General features: G+C 49.3%; 2 protein-coding genes across 2 annotated transcripts in view; one reads left to right on the top strand and one right to left on the bottom strand.

Annotated features, from left to right (window-relative positions):
* The window catches only part of LOC116937056 (uncharacterized), a 95214-nt gene extending 91728 nt beyond the window's left edge, over positions 1–3486 (bottom strand). Inside the window, exons 1-2 of the mRNA XM_076056576.1 lie at positions 3474–3486; positions 2692–2782 (exon numbers count right to left, since the gene is read on the bottom strand). Coding sequence (XP_075912691.1) covers positions 2692–2782; positions 3474–3486 — 104 coding nt within the window. The remainder of the gene's footprint in view (positions 1–2691; positions 2783–3473) is intronic.
* Positions 3288–22512, top strand: part of DUSP12 (dual specificity phosphatase 12) — a 29525-nt gene continuing 10300 nt past the window's right edge. The window contains exons 1-6 of the mRNA XM_076056523.1: positions 3288–3529; positions 9354–9480; positions 9645–10237; positions 11545–11658; positions 14670–14788; positions 21216–21366. Of these exons, the coding sequence (XP_075912638.1) occupies positions 3501–3529; positions 9354–9480; positions 9645–10237; positions 11545–11658; positions 14670–14788; positions 21216–21366 (1133 nt within the window). The 5' untranslated portion in view covers positions 3288–3500. The remainder of the gene's footprint in view (positions 3530–9353; positions 9481–9644; positions 10238–11544; positions 11659–14669; positions 14789–21215; positions 21367–22512) is intronic.

Raw genomic sequence — 22512 nt, 5'->3', positions numbered from 1 at the left:
TTGGCTACATCCAGCATGAACGTTTTAGCATACTCGCCATCTGTGAATGGTTTTCCGTTCCTCACTATTGCTAAAGAACCAGCAAAGCTAGCCGAATTATAATCACCTTGCCGGGTCCATACGCGGAGTTGCTGCTGGCTAGCTTGCACCCTGCTCAGAAGCTCTTGGCACGCTTTCTTTCTGCTGTCTCCCGCAGGGTATTTTGATGCAAAGGTAGCGTGGCGCGTGTCGAAGTGCCGCTTTACATTCGACCGTTTCAACGATGTAATTTTGTCATTGCAAATTAGACACACCGCAGAACCCGCTCTCTCCACAAAGGCGAATTCTTCGGTCCATTCGTCCTGAAATGTACGATACTCGTCGTCTTTTTTTCTTTTCGCCATCTTCTTCGTCGAAGGGTTAGCTTTGAGCTAATGACCGAGCAGACGCAGTCTCAGACTGATTCAAAAGGGGGTGTTTACCTGTTTTACCCAGCAACGGCAAACGTAGGCCAGTATCATCCAATTAAAATAATGGACAATTGCTCCTGCAGCCCTGAACAGGACATGCGCAGTGAAAAATCGATGGATGGATTAAAACAAGTGAGAATATTTTGTTTTATCTGCGAGCCATATGCAATCATCAAAAGAGCCACATCTGGCTCGCGAGCCATAGGTTCCCGACCCCTGACGTACACCAAGCTCTTAGGGCTAATGGTTACTCCGACTATACAATCCGCAAAGCTATCACTCAAACCATGAAGAAGAACCCTCTTGAGGAGTCTTTCAAAACCATCACTTTACCCTACATTGCTGGGATCACAAAAAAGATCTCCAAAATCTTGAATAAACACAAGATCCAGGTCCGTTTCAACACATTACATAAAATCCGTGATCTGGTTCCGTCTGTATAAGATGTGATTCCGGACATACAATACCCTGGGGTCTACAAACTAAGTTGCCTCTGTGGTAGTAGTTACATTGGAGAAACCAAACGCCATGTCTCGGACCGCATTCGTGAACACAAAGCAGACCTTAAACACGGTAGGACCAACACCTCGGCCGTAGCAGATCATTGTTCTAATTCAGTAGGCTCACATGCCATTGACTTTTCCAAGACGGAGGTTCTTTGTAAGCCATCTGGCTTCCATGAGAGATTCGTTCATGAGGTTATCCACATATACAAGCACAGAGACAATTTCAACCGAGAAGATGGATTCTATCTTAGCAATCATTGGAAAGATTTGATAAACCATTTCAGTTCTTAATTGTTTGTTCACGCTTACAGTGGCTTTCAGACAGCATACATTATAAAAAAATTCGTCTCCCCCCTCCTCTTTTAAAAAAAATAGATGGACTAGTCCTGGGCAAACTGCCAAATCGCTGCGCGTGACGCCAACGTTTTTTTATAAATAAATAAATGCGCCGTTTAAAAATAAATTTATGCAAACCAACACACCTGAAGATGACCGTTTGAGTTATGGTCGAAACGTCGTGAGAAATTTTTTTATTGTTTTATATATATTTTATTATTTTGTTGTTTCTCTTCAACGTGACTTTACCGAAAAAACTAAGAATATGAATTACTGCAGTCACGAAAGCTTTAAATCAAAATTTAAAGGATGTTGTTTCATAGTTTCATTTATTTGGTATAGCCCTGTGAGCCATTCGGCTCTTGAATCGAGTGCAACCGCAACAAACAAAAACATGAACAAGAAACATCTTAAAGTGATAGGAATAGGTTTTACCCTTTTAACTGGCATAAAAACTGACAACTTTCTTCAAGGCATCATGTTTGCAAAAACCACAACACAAGCAGTCAGAATGCAAACAAAAAAGACAACTCTGATAATATGCACTGTCCTTGAATTTGATTGGTCCACACCCGAGACAGCTTTTCTTAGAGCCTAGTCTCCACTGGTGTTGGACCAGAAGACGCCAAAAGGCGTACAACTCAAAAACAGCGCACTATCAGAGTATTGAGAGCTCGGGGTGAGCATTTACATTATGAGACCTCCTTTGCCAGTAACAAGATATAGTAATAGGTTTTACCCTTTTAACTGGCAATCTTAAAGTGACTTTGTGTGACTGTGCAAAACAGAAAATCCAGCAAAAAAAACATCAAAATATTCCTGAAATAGCACCGTACACCACCAACGCTGTGTGCAAAAATCCCAGTTGGATGCAAGTCAAATAACAACAACAACCACAAGACAACTAAGATTAAAGCCATCAGTCTAACTCCGTACTACAATAAACAAAAACATGGCCAAACCAAAAAAACGTTTTCGAAATCACCAAAATAAAGCCATAAAAGCAATGTAACAGTGATCATAGGGACTGTGACCGAATTTTTTTTAACAATAAACTACATAAATAACATGTAACACCAAACATGTAGCACCAATGCACCTTTAAGATCAGCACGCTAAATCAAAGTACAGATAATACTTTGCAGCGGTCATCCGGGGAGAAACATTTTATTTTATTTTAGGCCACTGAATAGCAGTGGCAGCTAGCGGTGTACAACTCCTCTAGAGCAGCTTTGAGTGAAGATCTCATTGGTAGCGATTCAAGTTGCAGTTTATTGGCAATAAAATTCCAGACCCTGGGGGCATCAATAGCAAAGGCCCTTCCTCCGGTTTTGTGTACGGCAAAATATCTAAAATCAAACAGAGACTCGATCCGCGGCCCCGGAACATGGATAGCCCACCGGGAAGCAGCATCAGCGGGCAGATTCGCTCTCAATTCACGGTCCAGGGCGCCGAGAGCTGTGATTGGCGGCCCCGGAACATGGATAGCCCCTAGGAAGCAGCATCAGCGGGCAGATTCGCGATCAATTCACGGTCCAGGGCACCGAGAGCTCTGATTGGCGGCCCCGGAACGTGGATAGACCTTGTGAGTGGGGAGCAGCTTCGCTCTCAATTCACGGTCCAGGGCACCGAGAGCTCTGATTGGCGGCCCCGGAACGTGGATAGACCTGGTGGGTGGGGAGCAGCTTCGCTCTCAATTCACGGTCAGGGGCGCCGAGAGCTGTGATTGGCGGCCCCGGAACGTGGATAGACCAGGTGGGTGGGGGTGGCAGCTTCGCTCTCAATTCACGGTCCAGGGCACCGAGAGCTCTGATTGGCGGCCCCGGAACGTGGATAGACCTGGTGGATGGGGAGCAGCTTCGCTCTCAATTCACGGTCCGGGGCACCGAGAGCTGTGATTGGCGGCCCCGGAACGTGGATAAACCTGGTGGATGGGGAGCGGCTTCGCTCTCAATTCACGGTCCAGGGCACGAGAGCTCTGATTGGTGGCCCCGGAACGTGGATAGACCTGGTGGGTGGGGGTGGCAGCTTCGCTCTCAATTCACGGTCCAGGGCACCGAGAGCTGTGATTGGCGGCCCCCGGAACGTGGATAGATCTGGTGGGGGGGGGGGCAGCTCCGCTATCAATTCACGGTCCAGGGCACCGAGAGCTCTGATTGGTGGCCCCGGAACGTGGATAGACCCGGCAGCAGCATCAGCAGGCGTCTAGATGCAGGAAGACCCACAGACCACCACGAGGTTGTGTGTGTGTGTGTACACCGTGTGTGTGTGTGTGTACACCGTGTGTGTGTGTGTGTGTACACCGTGTGTGTGTGTGTGTACACCGTGTGTGTGTGTGTGTACACCGTGTGTGTGTGTGTGTACACCGTGTGTGTGTGTGTGTACACCGTGTGTGTGTGTGTGTACACCGTGTGTGTGTGTGTGTGTACACCGTGTGTGTGTGTGTGTGTACACCGTGTGTGTGTGTGTGTACACCGTGTGTGTGTGTGTGTACACCGTGTGTGTGTGTGTGTACACCGTGTGTGTGTGTGTACACCGTGTGTGTGTGTGTACACCGCGTGTGTGTGTGTGTACACCGTGTGTGTGTGTGCACATCGTGTGTGTGTACATCGTGTGTGTGTGTGTGTGTACACCGTGTGTGTGTGTGTACACCGTGTGTGTGTGTACACCGTGTGTGTGTGTGTGTGTACACCGTGTGTGTGTGTGCAGCGTGTGTGTGTGTACACCGTGTGTGTGTGTGTGTACACCGTGTGTGTGTGTGTACATCGTGTGTGTGTGTGTGTACACCGTGCCGTGTGTGTGTGTACACCGTGCCGTGTGTGTGTGTGTACACCGTGTGTGTGTGTGTACACCGTGTGTGTGTGTGTACACCGTGTGTGTGTGTGTACACCGTGTGTGTGTGTGTACACCGTGTGTGTGTGTGTACACCGTGTGTGTGTGTACACCGTGTGTGTGTACACCGTGTGTGTGTACACCGTGTGTGTGTGTGTACACCGTGTGTGTGTGTACACCGTGTGTGTGTGTGTACACCGTGTATGTGTGTGTACACCGTGTGTGTGTGTGTACACCGTGTGTGTGTGTGTGTACACCGTGTGTGTGTGTACACCGTGTGTGTGTGTACACCGTGTGTGTGTACACCGTGTGTGTGTGTACACCGTGTGTGTGTGTACACCGTGTGTGTGTGTACACCGTGTGTGTGTGTGTGTACACCGTGTGTGTGTGTGTACACCGTGTGTGTGTGCACCGTGTGTGTGTACACCGTGTGTGTGTGCACCGTGTGTGTGTGTACACCGTGCCGTGTGTGTGTACACCGTGTGTGTGTGTGTACACCGTGTGTGTGTGTGTACACCGTGTGTGTGTGTGTACACCGTGTGTGTGTGTGTACACCGTGTGTGTGTGTGTGTACACCGTGTGTGTGTGTGTGTACACCGTGTGTGTGTGTGTGTACACCGTGTGTGTGTACACCGTGTGTGTGTACACCGTGTGTGTGTGTGTACACCGTGTGTGTGTGTGTACACCGTGTGTGTGTGTACACCGTGTGTGTGTGTGTGTGTACACCGTGTGTGTACACCGTGTGTGTACACCGTGTGTGTACACCGTGTGTGTACACCGTGTGTGTACACCGTGTGTGTGTGTGTACACCGTGTGTGTGTGTGTCCACCGTGTGTGTGTGTGTGCACCGTGTGTGTGTGTGCACCGTGTGTGTGTGCACCGTGTGTGTGTGTGTGCACCGTGTGTGTGTGTGTGTGCACCGTGTGTGTGTGTGTGTGCACCGTGTGTGTGCACCGTGTGTGTGTGTACACCGTGTGTGTGTGTACACCGTGTGTGGGTGTACACCGTGTGTGTGTGGGTGTACACCGTGTGTGTGTGTACACCGTGTGTGTGTGGGTGTGTGTTCACCGTGTGTGTGTGTGTGTGTACACCGTGTGTGTACACCGTGTGTGTGTGTGTACACCGTGTGTGTACACCGTGTGGGTGTGTGTACACTATGCGTGTACACTGTGTATGTGTGTGTACTGTGTGTGTGTGCTGTGTGTGTGTACTGTGTGTGTACTGTGTGTGTGTACTGTGTGTACTCTGTGTGTACTGTGTGCACTGTGTGTGTGTACTGTGTGTGTACTGTGCGTGTGTGCTGTGTGTGTACTGTGTGTGTGTGTGTACTGTGTGTGTACTGTGCGTGTGTGCTGTGTGTGTACTGTGTGTATACTGTGTGTATTGTGCGTGTGTGTACTGTGTGTGTACTGTGTGTGTGCTGTGTGTGTGTACTGTGTGTGTACTGTGTGCACTGTGTGTACTGTGTGTACTGTGTGTGTGTACTGTGTGTGTGTACTGTGTGTGTGTACTATGTGTGTGTACTGTGTGTACTGTGTGTGTGTACTATGTGTGCACTGTGTATACACTGTATGTGTGTGTACTGTGTGTGTGTACTGTGTGTACTGTGTGTGTGTACTGTATGTGTACTGTGTGTACTGTGTGTGTGTACTGTGTGTGTACTGTGTGTACTGTGTGTGTGTGTACTGTGTGTACTGTGTGTGTGTACTGTGTGTACTGTGTACTGTGTGTGTACTGTGTGTACAGTGTGTGTGTACTGTGTGTACAGTGTGTGTGTGTGTGTACTGTGTGTGTGTACTGTGTGTACACTCTGTGTATGTGTGTACTGTGTGTACTGTGTGTGTGTACTGTGTGTACACTGTGTACTGTGTGTATACTGTGTATGTGTGTACTGTGTGTGTACTGTGTGTACTGTGTGTGTACTGTGTGTTCTGTGTGTGTACTGTGTGTTCTGTGTGTATACTGTGTGTACTGTGTGTATACTGTATGTAGTGTGTGTGTGTACTGTGTGTACTGTGTGTGCGTGCGTGTACTGTGTGTACACTGTGTGTACTGTGTGTACACTGTGTGTACTGTGTGTGTACTGTGTGTCTATACTGTGTGTGTACTGTGTGTACAGTGTGTGTGTGTACTGTGTGTACTGTGTGTGTACTGTGTGTGTGTACTGTGTGTACACTCTGTGTATGTGTGTACTGTGTGTGTACTGTGTGTGTGTACTGTGTGTACACTGTGTGTATTGTGTGTATACTGTGTATGTGTGTACTGTGTGTGTACTGTGTGTATTGTGTGTGTGTACTGTGTGTGTACTGTGTGTGTACTGTGTGTACTGTGTGTGTGTACTGTGTGTACTGTGTGTATACTGTGTGTGTGTGTACTGTGTGTGTACCGTGTGTGTACTGTGTGTGTGTGTGTACTGTGTGTGTATACTGTGTATGTGTGTACACTGTGTACTGTGTACTGTATGTGTGTACTGTGTGTGTACTGTATGTACTGTGTGTACTGTATGTACTGTGTGTGTGTACTGTGTGTGTACTGTGTGTACTGTGTGTGTGTACTGTGTGTATGTACTGTGTGTACTGTGTGTACTGTGGATGTACTGTGTGTACTGTGTGTGCACTGTGTGTACTGTGTGTGTACTGTGGATGTACTGTGTGTGTGTACTGTGTGTATGTACTGTGTGTACTGTGTGTGTGTACTGTGTGTACTGTGTGTGTACTGTGTGTGTACTATGTGTACTATGTGTACTGTGTGTACTGTGTGTGTACTGTGTGTACACTGTGTGTACTGTATGTGTGTACTGTGTGTACTGTGTGTGTACTGTGTGTAGTGTGTGTGTACTGTGTGTACTGTGTGTGTGTATACTGTGTAGTGTGTGTGTGTACTGTGTGTGTACTGTGTGTGTGTGTACTGTGTGTGTACTGTGTATGTGTGTACACTGTGTGTGTGTGTACTGTGTATGTGTGTACACTGTGTGTGTACTGTGTACTGTGTGTGTGTACTGTGTGTGTGTACTGTGTACTGTGTGTGTGTACTGTGTGTGTACTGTATGTACTGTGTGTACTGTGTATGTACTGTGTGTGTGTACTGTGTGTAATGTGTGTGTGTACTGTGTGTGTGTTCTGTGTGTGTACTGTGTGTGTATTGTGTGTGTGTACTGTGTGTACTGTGTGTGTGTACTGTGTGTGTACTGTGTGTGTACTGTGTGTGTACTGTGTACTGTGTGTGTACTGTGTACTGTGTGTGTACTGTGTGTGTACTGTATGTACCGTGTGTGTACTGTGTGTGTACTGTGTGTGTACTGTGTGTACTGTGTGTGTACACTGTGCACTGTGTGTACTGTATGAACTGTGTGTACTGTATGTACTGTGTGCGCACTGTGTGTACTGTATGTACTGTATGTGCACTGTATGCCCTGTATGTGCTGCGTGCAATGTGTGTGTACTGTATGTACTGTATGTACTGTGTGTACACTGTGTACTGTGTATGTACTGTGTGCTGTGTGCGTACTGTATGTGCTGTATGTACTGTGCACACTGTGTGTGTGTACTGTGTGTACTGTGTGTACTGTGCGTGTGCTGTGTGTGTACTGTACGTACTGTATGTACTGTGTCTGTACTGTGTGTGTGTACACTGTGTGTGTGTGTACACTGTGCACTGTGTGTACTGTGTGTGTACAGTGTGTGCACCGTGTATGCGCACTGTATGTACTGTGCACGCACCGTGTGCACTGTACATACTGTGTGCACTGCATGTACTGTATGCACTGTGCGTACTGTATGTACTGTGTGTGCTGTGTGTACTGTGTGTGTACTTTGTGTGTGCTGTGTGTATGCTGTGTGTGTACTGTACGTACTGTGTGTACTGTATGTACTGTGTGTGCTGTGTGTGCTGTATGTACTGTGTGTACTGTTCGTACTGTGTGTACTGTATGTACTGTGTGTACTGTGTGTGTACTGTGTGTACTGTATGTACTGTGTGTACTGTGCGCACTGTGTGTGTACTGTGTGCACTGCGTGTACTGTATGTACTGTGTGCGTACTGTGTGCGCGCTGTGCGCGCACTGTACGTACTGTATGTGCTGTGTGTACAGTGTGTGCATTGTATGTACTGTATGTACTGTGTGCACTCTGTGTACTGTATGTTCTGTATGTGCTGTGTGTACTGTGTGTGTACTGTGTGTGTGCTGTGTGTGCACTGTACGTACTGTATGCACTGTGTGTGTACTGTGTATGTACTGTGCGTGTACTGTACGTACTGTATGTGCTGTATGTACTGTGTACTGTACGTGCTGTGTGTAGTGTATGCACTGTGTGTACTGTATGTACTGTACGTGCACTGTATGCCCTGTATGCGCTGCGCACAATGTGTGTGTACTGTGTGTACTGTATGTACTGTGTGTACACTGTGTACTGTGTGTGTACTGTGTGCTGTGTGCGTACTGTATGTACTGTACGTACTGTGTGTACTGTGTGTACTGTGTGTGTGCACTGTGTGTGTGTACTGTGTGTGTACTGTGTGTGTGCTGTGTGTGTACTGTATGTACTGTATGTACTGTGTGTACTGTGTGTGTGCTGTGTGTGTGCTGTGTATGTACCGTACGTACTGTGTGTACTGTGTGTACTGTGTGCACTGTATGCACTGTATGTACAGTGTACTGTGTGCACTGTGTGCGCTGTATGTGCTGTGTGCACTGTATGCACTGTATGTGCTGTGTGCACTGTGTGCACTGTATGCACTGTGCGTACTGCACGCACTGCGCGCACTGTACGCACTGTATGTACTGCACGCACTATGTGCACTGTACGTACTGTATGTGCTGTACGTACTGTGTGCGCTGTGTGTACTGCACGTACTGTGTGCACTGTACGTACTGTATGTACTGTATGCACTGTGTGTACTGTACGTACTGTGTGTGCTGTACGTACTGTGTACTGTGTGCGCTGTGTGTACTGTGCGTACTGTGTGCACTGCACGTACTGTGTGTACTGTACGTACTGTGTGTACTGTACGTACTGTGTGCACTGTACGTACTGTGTGTACTGCACGTACTGTGTGTACGGCGTGTACTGTATGTACTGTGTGTACTGTGTGCGCTGTATGTACTGTACGCACTGTGTGTACTGTACGTACTGTGTGTACTGTGTACTGTGTGTACTGTGTGTACTGTATGTACTGTGTGCACTGTACGCACTGTATGTACTGTACGTACTGTGTGTACTGTGCGGTGCAGGCTAGCGATGCTCGCCGTTCTGCCTGGACTCTTCCTGGGTGACCGGGCGAGCGCCATGGACGCCGCCAGCCTCACGCTCAGCGGCATCACCCACGTGCTCACGGTCGACTCGCTGCCCCTGCCGTGGGTACGCGGGGAGAGACAAAGGCGGCCGGGCGTGGGGGCCTCCCACCACCACCCCCCCTTCGTGTGCCGCGGTGCCGGTGGCCTTCGTAGGCGCCCGCTCACGGCACTTGCCCCCCGACGTTCTGTTTGGAGGCTACACGGGGGATCTTTGTCTGTGTGTTGCAGGACGGTGGCGATGGCGGTGAAGGCGGTGGTGGTGGTGGCGGTGAAGATGAACACGGTGGAGGTGGTGGCGGCAGTGGTGGTGGTGGTGAAGGTGGTGGTGGAGGTGGTGGTGAAGGCAGTGTAGGAAGTGGCCGTGGTGGTGGTGGTGCCGGTGAAGGCAGTGGTGGCGGTGGTGGTGGAGGCGGTGGCGGTGGAGGCGGTGGAGGCGGTGAAGGTGGTTGTGGTGGTGGTGAAGGCAGTGTAGGAAGTGGCCGTGGTGGTGGCGGCAGTGGCGGTGGTGGTGTTGGTGGCGACAGTGGCGGTGGTGGTGTTGGTGGCGACAGTGGCGGTGGTGGTGTTGGTGGCGACAGTGGCGGTGGTGGTGGTGGCGGTGAAGGCAGCGATGGTGGTGGTGGTGGAGGTCGAGGCGGTGGTGAAGGCAGTGGTGGTGCTGGTGGTGGTGGAGGTGACAGCGACTTGAGCTCCCGGCGTCGTCCGCTGGTGAAGTTCTGCTTGACCGAGGACAGCGCTGGCTGGGATCTGCTGCCCACGCTCAGCCCCTGCCTTGACTTCGTCCGCTCCGGCATGCACGCCGGTGCCGTGCTGGTGCACTGGTGAGCCCTCCTCAAGGTGCACCTAGCCTGGCACCGGCATGCACTGCCGGTGCCGTGCTGGTGCACCGGTGAGCCCTCCTCAAGGTGCACCTAGCCTGGCACCGGCATGCACGCCGGTGCCGTGCCGGTGCACCGGTGAGCCCTCCTCAAGGTGCACCTAGCCTGGCACCGGCATGCACTGCCGGTGCCGTGCTGGTGCACCGGCGAGCCCTCCTCAAGGTGCACCTAGCCTGGCACCGGCATGCACGCCGGTGCCGTGCCGGTGCACCGGCGAGCCCTCCTCAAGGTGCACCTGGCCTGGCACTGGCGAGGCCCGGTAGCCTCCTCAAGGTGCACCTAGCCTGGCACTGGCCCCGGTAGCCTCGAGGTGCACCTAGGCTGGCACAGGCGCCGTGGTTGATGTCACCGTCAGTTAGTGGCGAATATCGGTTGTATTGGTCATGGTGGTGGTGGTGGTGAAGGCGGTGGTGGTGGTTGACGATGTTGATGGTGATGGTGACGATGTTGACGTTGGTGGTGATGTTGATGTTGACGTTGATGATGTTGATGATGTTGATGTTGATGATGATGGTGACGTTGACGTTGACAGCGTTGACGATGTTGATGGTGATGTTGTTGATGTTGATGGTGATGTTGTTGATGTTGACGATGTTGATGGTGATGTTGTTGATGTTGACGATGTTGATGTTGATGATGTTGATGTTGTTGATGTTGATGTTGACGTTGTTGATGTTGATGATGTTGTTGATGTTGATGATGTTGATGTTGACGTTGTTGATGTTGATGATGTTGATGTTGTTGATGTTGATGATGTTGATGTTGACGATGTTGATGTTGACGTTGATGTTGACGATGATGATGTTGACGTTGTTGATGTTGATGTTGTTTATGGTGATGTTGATGTTGACGATGTTGATGGTGATGTTGATGTTGTTGATGTTGACGATGATGATGTTGACGATGTTGACGTTGTTGATGGTGATGTTGACGATGTTGATGTTGACGATGTTGACGTTGTTGATGTTTATGGTGATGGTGATGTTGACGATGTTGATGTTGACGATGTTGATGTTGACGATGTTGATGTTGACGATGTTGATGTTGACGATGTTGATGTTGATGGTCATGGTGATGTTGATGTTGACGATGTTGACGATGTTGACGATGTTGATGGTGATGGTGATGTTGAGGACGTTGACGATGTTGATGTTGACGATGTTGACGATGTTTATGTTGATGTTTATGGTGATGTTGATGGTGATGTTGATGTTTATGTTGACGTTGATGTTGTTGATGTTGTGGTGCAGCCACGCCGGAGTGAGCCGGAGTGCCGCTGTGGTGACGGCGTTCCTCATGGCGGATCTCCGTCTGTCATTCGACGCGGCCTACACTCACATACGCACTCTCAAGCCCAGCGTTAGGTAAGAGCCTCACCTCGTGTCTAGTGTCTAGTCTAGTGTCTAGTGTCTAGTCTAGTGTCTAGTGTCTAGTCTAGTGTCTAGTCTAGTGTCTAGTCTAGTGTCTAGTCTAGTGTCTAGTCTAGTGTCTAGTGTCTAGTCTAGTGTCTAGTCTAGTGTCTAGTCTAGTGTCTAGTGTCTAGTCTAGTGTCTAGTGTCTAGTGTCTAGTCTAGTGTCTAGTCTAGTGTCTAGTGTCTAGTCTAGTGTCTAGTCTAGTGTCTAGTGTCTAGTCTAGTGTCTAGTCTAGTGTCTAGTGTCTAGTCTAGTGTCTAGTCTAGTGTCTAGTGTCTAGTCTAGTGTCTAGTCTAGTGTCTAGTGTCTAGTCTAGTGTCTAGTCTAGTGTCTAGTGTCTAGTCTAGTGTCTAGTCTAGTGTCTAGTCTAGTGTCTAGTGTCTAGTCTAGTGTCTAGTCTAGTGTCTAGTCTAGTGTCTAGTGTCTAGTCTAGTGTCTAGTCTAGTGTCTAGTCTAGTGTCTAGTCTAGTGTCTAGTCTAGTGTCTAGTCTAGTGTCTAGTGTCTAGTGTCTAGTCTAGTGTCTAGTGTCTAGTCTAGTGTCTAGTCTAGTGTCTAGTGTCTAGTCTAGTGTCTAGTGTCTAGTCTAGTGTCTAGTGTCTAGTCTAGTGTCTAGTCTAGTGTCTAGTGTCTAGTGTCTAGTCTAGTGTCTAGTCTAGTGTCTAGTGTCTAGTCTAGTGTCTAGTGTCTAGTCTAGTGTCTAGTGTCTAGTCTAGTGTCTAGTCTAGTGTCTAGTGTCTAGTCTAGTGTCTAGTCTAGTGTCTAGTGTCTAGTCTAGTGTCTAGTCTAGTGTCTAGTGTCTAGTCTAGTGTCTAGTCTAGTGTCTAGTGTCTAGTCTAGTGTCTAGTGTCTAGTGTCTAGTCTAGTGTCTAGTCTAGTGTCTAGTCTAGTGTCTAGTCTAGTGTCTAGTCTAGTGTCTAGTCTAGTGTCTAGTGTCTAGTGTCTAGTCTAGTGTCTAGTGTCTAGTCTAGTGTCTAGTGTCTAGTCTAGTGTCTAGTCTAGTGTCTAGTCTAGTGTCTAGTGTCTAGTCTAGTGTCTAGTCTAGTGTCTAGTGTCTAGTCTAGTGTCTAGTGTCTAGTCTAGTGTCTAGTGTCTAGTCTAGTGTCTAGTCTAGTGTCTAGTGTCTAGTCTAGTGTCTAGTCTAGTGTCTAGTGTCTAGTGTAGTGTCTAGTGTAGTGTCTAGTCTAGTGTCTAGTGTCTAGTCTCTAGTGTCTAGTCTAGTGTCTAGTGTCTAGTCTAGTGTCTAGTCTAGTGTCTAGTGTCTAGTCTAGTGTCTAGTCTAGTGTCTAGTGTCTAGTCTAGTGTCTAGTCTAGTGTCTAGTGTCTAGTCTAGTGTCTAGTCTAGTGTCTAGTGTAGTGTCTAGTCTAGTGTCTAGTGTCTAGTCTCTAGTGTCTAGTCTAGTGTCTAGTGTCTAGTCTAGTGTCTAGTCTAGTGTCTAGTGTCTAGTGTAGTGTCTAGTGTCTAGTCTAGTGTCTAGTGTCTAGTCTAGTGTCTAGTGTCTAGTCTAGTGTCTAGTGTCTAGTCTAGTGTCTAGTCTAGTGTCTAGTGTCTAGTCTAGTGTCTAGTGTCTAGTCTAGTGTCTAGTCTAGTGTCTAGTGTCTAGTCTAGTGTCTAGTGTCTAGTGTCTAGTCTAGTGTCTAGTCTAGTGTCTAGTGTCTAGTCTAGTGTCTAGTCTAGTGTCTAGTGTCTAGTCTAGTGTCTAGTCTAGTGTCTAGTGTCTAGTCTAGTGTCTAGTGTCTAGTCTAGTGTCTAGTGTCTAGTCTAGTGTCTAGTCTAGTGTCTAGTCTAGTGTCTAGTGTCTAGTCTAGTGTCTAGTCTAGTGTCTAGTGTCTAGTCTAGTGTCTAGTCTAGTGTCTAGTCTAGTGTCTAGTGTCTAGTCTAGTGTCTAGTCTAGTGTCTAGTCTAGTGTCTAGTCTAGTGTCTAGTGTCTAGTCTAGTGTCTAGTCTAGTGTCTAGTGTCTAGTGTAGTGTCTAGTGTAGTGTCTAGTGTCTAGTCTAGTGTCTAGTCTAGTGTCTAGTCTAGTGTCTAGTCTAGTGTCTAGTCTAGTGTCTAGTGTCTAGTCTAGTGTCTAGTGTCTAGTCTAGTGTCTAGTGTCTAGTCTAGTGTCTAGTGTCTAGTCTAGTGTCTAGTCTAGTGTCTAGTCTAGTGTCTAGTGTCTAGTCTAGTGTCTAGTCTAGTGTCTAGTCTAGTGTCTAGTGTCTAGTCTAGTGTCTAGTCTAGTGTCTAGTCTAGTGTCTAGTCTAGTGTCTAGTGTCTAGTCTAGTGTCTAGTGTCTAGTCTAGTGTCTAGTGTCTAGTCTAGTGTCTAGTCTAGTGTCTAGTCTAGTGTCTAGTCTAGTGTCTAGTGTCTAGTCTCTAGTGTCTAGTCTAGTGTCTAGTGTCTAGTCTAGTGTCTAGTGTCTAGTGTAGTGTCTAGTGTAGTGTCTAGTGTAGTGTCTAGTGTCTAGTCTAGTGTCTAGTCTAGTGTCTAGTCTAGTGTCTAGTCTAGTGTCTAGTCTAGTGTCTAGTGTCTAGTCTAGTGTCTAGTGTCTAGTCTAGTGTCTAGTGTCTAGTCTAGTGTCTAGTGTCTAGTCTAGTGTCTAGTCTAGTGTCTACTGTCTAGTCTAGTGTCTAGTGTCTAGTCTAGTGTCTAGTCTAGTGTCTAGTCTAGTGTCTAGTGTCTAGTCTAGTGTCTAGTCTAGTGTCTAGTCTAGTGTCTAGTCTAGTGTCTAGTCTAGTGTCTAGTCTAGTGTCTAGTCTAGTGTCTAGTGTCTAGTCTAGTGTCTAGTGTCTAGTCTAGTGTCTAGTCTAGTGTCTAGTCTAGTGTCTAGTCTAGTGTCTAGTGTCTAGTCTAGTGTCTAGTCTAGTGTCTAGTCTAGTGTCTAGTCTAGTGTCTAGTCTAGTGTCTAGTGTCTAGTCTAGTGTCTAGTCTAGTGTCTAGTCTAGTGTCTGGTTCCCCGTGGACTTTGTCTCCGTGCCTGTAGCCTCAACGAGGGCTTCGTGCGGCAACTTCGCCTCTTCGGTGACACCGGCTGCTGCCTACAGACTCGCAGTGCCGCTTGGCGTCAGTACGAGCTGCAGAGGCTCACTCACAATGTCACCGGTGAGTAGCGGATACAGAGACTCACTCAGAGACTCACTCAGAGACTCAGAGACTCACTCACACAGAGACTCACTCAGAGACTCACTCACACAGAGACTCACACAGAGACACAGAGACTCACTCACACAGAGACTCACACAGAGACTCACACACACAGAGACTCAGAGACTCACACAGAGACTCACTCAGAGACTCACTCAGAGACACAGAGACTCACACACACAGAGATACAGAGACTCACTCACACAGAGACTCACTCAGAGACTCACTCACACAGAGACTCACTCAGAGACTCACTCACACAGAGACTCACACAGAGACACAGAGACTCACTCACACAGAGACTCACTCAGAGACTCACTCACACAGAGACTCACACAGAGACACAGAGACTCAATCACACAGAGGCTCACTCGCAATGTCACCGGTGAGTAGCGGATACAGAGACTCACACAGAGACTCACACACACAGAGACTCACACAGAGACTCACACACACAGAGACTCACACAGAGACACAGAGACTCACTCAGAGACTCACACACACAGAGACTCACACAGAGACTCACTCAGAGACACAGAGACTCACTCACTCAGAGACTCACTCACACAGAGACACAGAGACTCAGAGACTCACTCAGAGACTCACACACACAGAGACTCACACAGAGACTCACTCAGAGACACAGAGACTCACTCACACAGAGACTCACACAGAGACTCACACACACAGAGACTCACACAGAGACTCACACACACAGAGACTCAGAGACTCACACAGAGACTCACTCAGAGACTCACTCAGAGACACAGAGACTCACACACACAGAGACTCACACAGAGACTCACTCAGAGACACAGAGACTCACACACACAGAGACTCAGAGACTCACACAGAGACACAGAGACTCACTCACACAGAGACTCACACACACAGAGACTCACTCACACAGAGACTCACTCACACAGAGACTCACTCACACAGAGACTCACTCAGAGACTCACTCAGAGACACAGAGACTCACACAGAGACACAGAGACTCACTCAGAGACTCACTCACACAGAGATACAGAGACTCACACACACAGAGACTCACTCAGAGACTCACTCACACAGAGACTCACTCAGAGACACAGAGACTCACTCACACAGAGACTCACTCACACAGAGACTCACTCAGAGACTCACTCACACAGAGACTCACTCAGAGACTCACACACACAGAGACTCAGAGACTCACTCACACAGAGACTCACTCAGAGACTCACTCAGAGACACAGAGACTCACACAGAGACACAGAGACTCACTCAGAGACTCACTCACACAGAGATACAGAGACTCACACACACAGAGACTCAGAGACTCACACAGAGACTCACTCAGAGACTCACACACACAGAGACTCACTCAGAGACTCACACACACAGAGACTCAGAGACTCACTCACTCAGAGACTCACACACACAGAGACTCACTCAGAGACACACACACAGAGACTCACACACACAGAGACTCACACAGAGACTCACTCGCAATGTCACCGGTGAGTAGCAGATACAGAGACTCACTCAGAGACTCACTCAGAGACACAGAGACTCACACAGAGACTCACTCACACAGAGACTCACTCAGAGACTCACTCACACAGAGACACACTCACACAGAGACTCACTCACACAGAGACTCACTCACACAGAGACTCACTCAGAGACACAGAGACTCACTCACTCAGAGACTCACTCACACAGAGACTCACTCAGAGACACAGAGACTCACTCACTCAGAGACTCACTCACACAGAGACACAGAGACTCACTCACACAGAGACTCACTCACACAGAGACTCACTCGCAAAGTCACCGGTGAGTAACAGATACAGAGACTCACTCAGAGACTCACTCACACAGAGACTCACACAGAGACTCACACACACAGAGACTCAGAGACTCACACAGAGACACAGAGACTCACTCACACAGAGACTCACACACACAGAGACTCACTCACACAGAGACTCACTCACACAGAGACTCACTCAGAGACTCACTCAGAGACTCACTCAGAGACTCACACACACAGAGACTCACTCAGAGACTCACACACACAGAGACACTCAGAGACTCATTCACACAGAGACTCACACAGAGATTCACTCACACAGAGACTCACTCAGAGACTCACACAGAGACTCACTCAGAGACTCACACACACAGAGACTCACACAGAGACTCACACACACAGAGACACAGAGACTCACTCAGAGACACAGAGACTCACTCAGAGACTCACTCACACAGAGATACAGAGACTCACTCACACAGAGACTCACTCAGAGACACAGAGACTCACTCACACAGAGACTCACTCACACAGAGACACAGAGACTCACTCACACAGAGACTCACTCACACAGAGACTCACTCAGAGACTCACTCACACAGAGACTCACACAGAGACACAGAGACTCACTCACACAGAGACTCACTCACACAGAGACACAGAGACTCACTCACACAGAGACACAGAGACTCAAACACACAGAGACTCACACAGAGACTCACTCAGAGACACAGAGACTCACTCACACAGAGACTCACTCAGAGACTCACTCACACAGAGACTCACTCAGAGACACAGAGCTCACTCACACAGAGACTCACTCACACAGAGACACAGAGACTCACTCACACAGAGACACAGAGACTCAAACACACAGAGACTCACACAGAGACTCACTCACACAGAGACTCACTCACACAGAGACACAGAGACTCACTCACAGAGACTCACTCACACAGAGACTCATTCAGAGACTCACTCACACAGAGACTCACTCAGAGACTCACTCACACAGAGACTCACACAGAGACTCACTCACACAGAGACTCACTCACACAGAGACACAGAGACTCACTCACACAGAGACACAGAGACTCACACAGAGACTCACTCACACAGAGACTCACTCACACAGAGACTCACTCACACAGAGACTCACACAGAGATACAGAGACTCACTCACACAGAGACTCAGAGACTCACACAGAGACTCACTCACACAGAGACTCACTCACACAGAGATACAGAGACTCACTCATACAGAGACTCACTCAGAGACACAGAGACTCACTCACACAGAGACTCACTCACACAGAGACTCACTCACACAGAGACTCACTCACACAGAGACTCACTCAGAGACTCACTCACACAGAGACTCACTCACACAGAGACGCAGAGACTCACTCACACAGAGATACACACACAGAGACTCACACACACAGAGACTCACTCACACAGAGACACACTCACACAGAGACTCACTCAGAGACACAGAGACTCACTCACACAGAGACTCACTCAGAGACTCACTCACACAGAGGCTCACTCACACAGAGACTCACTCACACAGAGACTCACTCACACAGAGGCTCACTCGCAAAGTCACCGTTGAGTAGCAGATACAGAGACTCACACAGAGACTCACACACACAGAGACTCACACACACAGTGACTGAGTGAGTGACTGTGTGAGTGACTGAGTGAGTGACTGAGTGAGTGATTGACTGAGCGAGTGACTGAGCGAGTGACTGAGTAAGTGAGTGAGTGAGTGAGTGACTGAGTGAGTGACTGAGTGAATAGCTGAGTGAGTGACTGAGTGAGTGAGTGACTGAGTGAGTGACTGAGTGAGTGATTGAGTAAGTGACTGACTGAGTGAGTGACTGAGTGACTGACTGAGTGACTGAGTGAGTGATTGAGTAAGTGACTGAGTGAGTGACTGAGTGACTGACTGAGTGACTGAATGAGTGAGTGACTGAGTGACTGAGTGAGTGATTGAGTAAGTGACTGAGTGACTGAGTGAATGACTGACTGACTGACTGAGTGACTGGCTGACTGAGTGAGTGACTGAGTGGCTGACTGAGTGGGTGACTGAGTGACTGAGCGAGTGACTGACTGAGTGACTGACTGAGTGACTGACTGAGTGACTGACTGAGTGACTGAGCGACTGAGTGACTGACTGAGTGAGTGACTGAGTGACTGAGTGACTGAGTGAGTGACTGAGTGACTGACTGAGTGACTGACTGACTGAGTGAGTGAGCGAGTGACTGATTGAGTGACTGACTGAGTGACTGAGTGACTGAGTGACTGACTGAGTGACTGACTGACTGACTGAGTGACTGACTGAGTGACTGACTGAGTGACTGAGTGACTGACTGAGTGGCTGACTGAGTGGGTGACTGAGTGACTGAGTGAGTGACTGAGCGAGTGACTGAGTGACTGACTGACTGAGCGAGTGACTGAGTGACTGACTGAGTGACTGAGTGAATGACTGAGTGACTGACTGAGTGACTGACTGAGTGAGTGAGCGAGTGACTGACTGAGTGACTGACTGAGTGACTGAGTGACTGACTGAGTGACTGACTGACTGACTGAGTGACTGACTGACTGACTGAGTGATTGACTGACTGAGTGACTGACTGAGTGACTGAGTGACTGACTGAGTGGCTGACTGAGTGGGTGACTGAGTGACTGAGTGAGTGACTGAGCGAGTGACTGACTGAGTGACTGACTGAGTGACTGAGTGACTGACTGAGTGACTGAGCGACTGAGTGACTGACTGAGTGACTGACTGAGTGACTGAGTGACTGACTGACTGAGTGACTGAGCGAGTGACTGACTGACTGACTGAGTGACTGAGTGAGTGACTGACTGAGTGACTGACTGAGTGAGTGACTGAGTGACTGAGTGAGTGACTGAGTGAGTGAGCGAGTGACTGACTGAGTGACTGACTGAGTGACAGTGACTGACTGAGTGACTGAGTGACTGAGTGACTGACTGACTGAGTGACTGACTGACTGACTGACTGAGCGAGTGACTGACTGACTGAGTGAGTGAGTGACTGACTGAGTGACTGACTGACTGACTGAGCGAGTGACTGACTGAGTGAGTGACTGACTGAGTGACTGACTGACTGACTGAGTGAGTGACTGAGTGAGTGACTGAGTGTCTGAGTGACTGACTGAGTGACTGACTGACTGAGTGACTGACTGACTGACTGAGCGAGTGACTGACTGACTGAGTGAGTGACTGACTGAGTGACTGACTGACTGAGTGAGCGAGTGACTGACTGAGTGACTGAGTGACTGACTGAGTGACTGACTGAGTGACTGACTGACTGAGCGAGTGACTGACTGAGTGAGTGACTGAGTGAGTGACTGAGTGACTGACTGAGTGACTGAGTGACTGACTGAGTGACTGAGTGACTGAGTGACTGACCGAGTGACTGAGTGACTGACTGACTGAGTGAGTGACTGAGTGAGTGAGTGACTGAGTGACTGAGTGACTGAGTGAGTGACTGACTGCGTGACTGACTGCGTGACTGAATGAGTGACTGAGTGACTGACTGAGTGACTGACTGAGTGACTGACAGACTGAGTGAGTGACTGACTGAGTGAGTGACCGACTGAGTGACTGAGTGAGTGACTGACTGACTGAGTGACTGACTGAGTGACTGACTGAGTGACTGACTGAGCGAGTGACTGACTGAGTGAGTGACTGAGTGAGTGACTGAGTGACTGACTGAGTGACTGAGTGACTGAGTGACTGACTGAGTGACTGAGTGACTGAGTGACTGACTGAGTGACTGACTGAGTGACTGAGTGAATGAGTGAGTGACTGAGTGACTGACTGAGTGACTGAGTGACTGAGTGAGTGACTGAGTGACTGACTGAGTGACTGACTGAGTGACTGACTGAGTGACTGACTGACTGAGTGACTGAGTGACTGACTGAGTGACTGAGTGACTGACTGAGTGACTGACTGCGTGACTGACTGAGTGACTGAGTAACTGACTGAGTGACTGACAGACTGAGTGAGTGACTGACTGAGTGAGTGACTGACTGAGTGACTGAGTGAGTGACTGAGTGACTGACTGAGTGACTGAGTGACTGACTGAGTGAGTGACTGAGTGAGTGACTCAGTGACTGAGTGAGTGACTCAGTGACTGAGTGACTGACTGAGTGACTGACTGAGTGACTGACTGACTGAGTGACTGACTGACTGAGTGACTGACTGAGTGACTGAGTCCGTGACTGAGTGACTGACTGAGTTACTGACTGAGTGATTGACTGAGTGACTGACTGACTGACTGAGTGACTGACTGACTGAGTGACTGACTGAGTGACTGACTGACTGACTGAGTGACTGACTGAGCGAGTGACTGACTGAGCGAGTGACTGACTGAGTGACTGACTGAGTGACTGACTGAGTGACTGACTGACTGACTGAGTGACTGACTGAGTGACAGACTGAGTGACTGACTGAGTGACTGACTGACTGAGTGACTGACTGAGTGACTGACTGAGTGACTGAGTGACTAACTGAGTGACTGAAGTGACTGAGCGAGTGGTGCTGGTTGTGTTCCAGGCCTCGTGTTGCCCCCTTCAGTCTTCGTCGATGACCCTCAACTCCCCGAGGCTGCGGGTGCCAACACTGACACCGGAGAGGATGTGGCGGTGGTGGCGGTGGTGGCGGTGGAGGCGGTGGAGGCGGTGGTGTATCGCTGCCGCCGGTGCAGGTCAGACGCCCCGGGTAGCCTCTAGCAGGCTGTAGGGGCAAGTGCTGTTAGTAGCGAGTAAACACACACACGTACAGACAGACACACACACACAGACGTACACGACACACACACACACAGGTACAGACACACACACACAACAACAACAACCGCCATTCGCCACTAAGTGGCGGTGACGTCACCACGACGCTTGTGCCAGGCTATGTGCACCCTGAGGCCACGTGAAGTGTCGATCGCCCGCTGGCAGGAGGTCACGGGGCAGACCCAGGTGCCACGGGTCGACTGACTGAGATGACTGGCTGATGCACCACCTGTGCCCCCTACTGTGCCAACCTGCTGTGCTTTAGCCACCCGGCGCTCCGCTCGTTGTTGTGAGCGTTGCTCCTCCGCCCTCCGTTGTTGTTGGAGGGCGACTGCCTCCAACTGCCCAGTAGCGTCCTTCACGAGCCTTCTCCACAGAGGCCGATCTTGACACCGCTGGTACCAGTCATCGGCAAGTCCACTCAGCTCCATGTCCTCCTGTACCACATCACTCCATCTCTTCTCTAGCCCGTGCCGCGCCCGCTTAGCCCCCTCAATCTGGCCGAACAAAAGCTGTTTCGGCATGCGGTGGCTGGGCATGCAGGCTACATGACCCAGCCATCGCAGCCTTCCCCGCCGGAGGAGCTCACCGATGGGACCTTGCCCAGATCTTTCAAGGATTTGTGAGCTCCTCACACAATCCAGTCTGGTTAAACCCAGGATGAATCGTAGGCAGTCCAGCCTGAATGTTTCTAACCGGCAAAGATGTTCCATTAGGAGGGTCCACGTTTCGCAAGCGTAGGGAAGGGAGGGAATGACCGTGGCCGAGAAGACCTGAAGCTTAGTGCGGAGCGACAGACCAGGTAGCTTCCACACAGCGTTACGCAACCGATGAAAAGATATTGCCGCTCGACTAGTTCGGAGTGAGACCTCTGCTGTTAAACTGGAGCCAGTCATAAGCACACTGCCCAGGTATGGGAAACTATCCACTCTCTCCACAACTGCCCCATCACCGATTGGGAGTTGTGGGGGTGGAGTGTCTGATGGTACAAAATACCCAGGCAGGTGCTTAGTTTTGGTGGAGCTGATGGTAAGGCCCCACCTCTTAGTGGCACGCTCCAGTCT

This window comes from Petromyzon marinus, chromosome 76, assembly GCF_048934315.1.
Source record: "Petromyzon marinus isolate PM22_M1 ecotype Great Lakes invasive population chromosome 76, UKy_Petmar_22M1.pri1.0, whole genome shotgun sequence".
Taxonomy (NCBI): Eukaryota; Metazoa; Chordata; class Hyperoartia; order Petromyzontiformes; family Petromyzontidae; genus Petromyzon; species Petromyzon marinus.
Note: the sequence above shows the minus strand (reverse complement) of the source record. Positions and strands in the feature narration are given on the sequence as shown.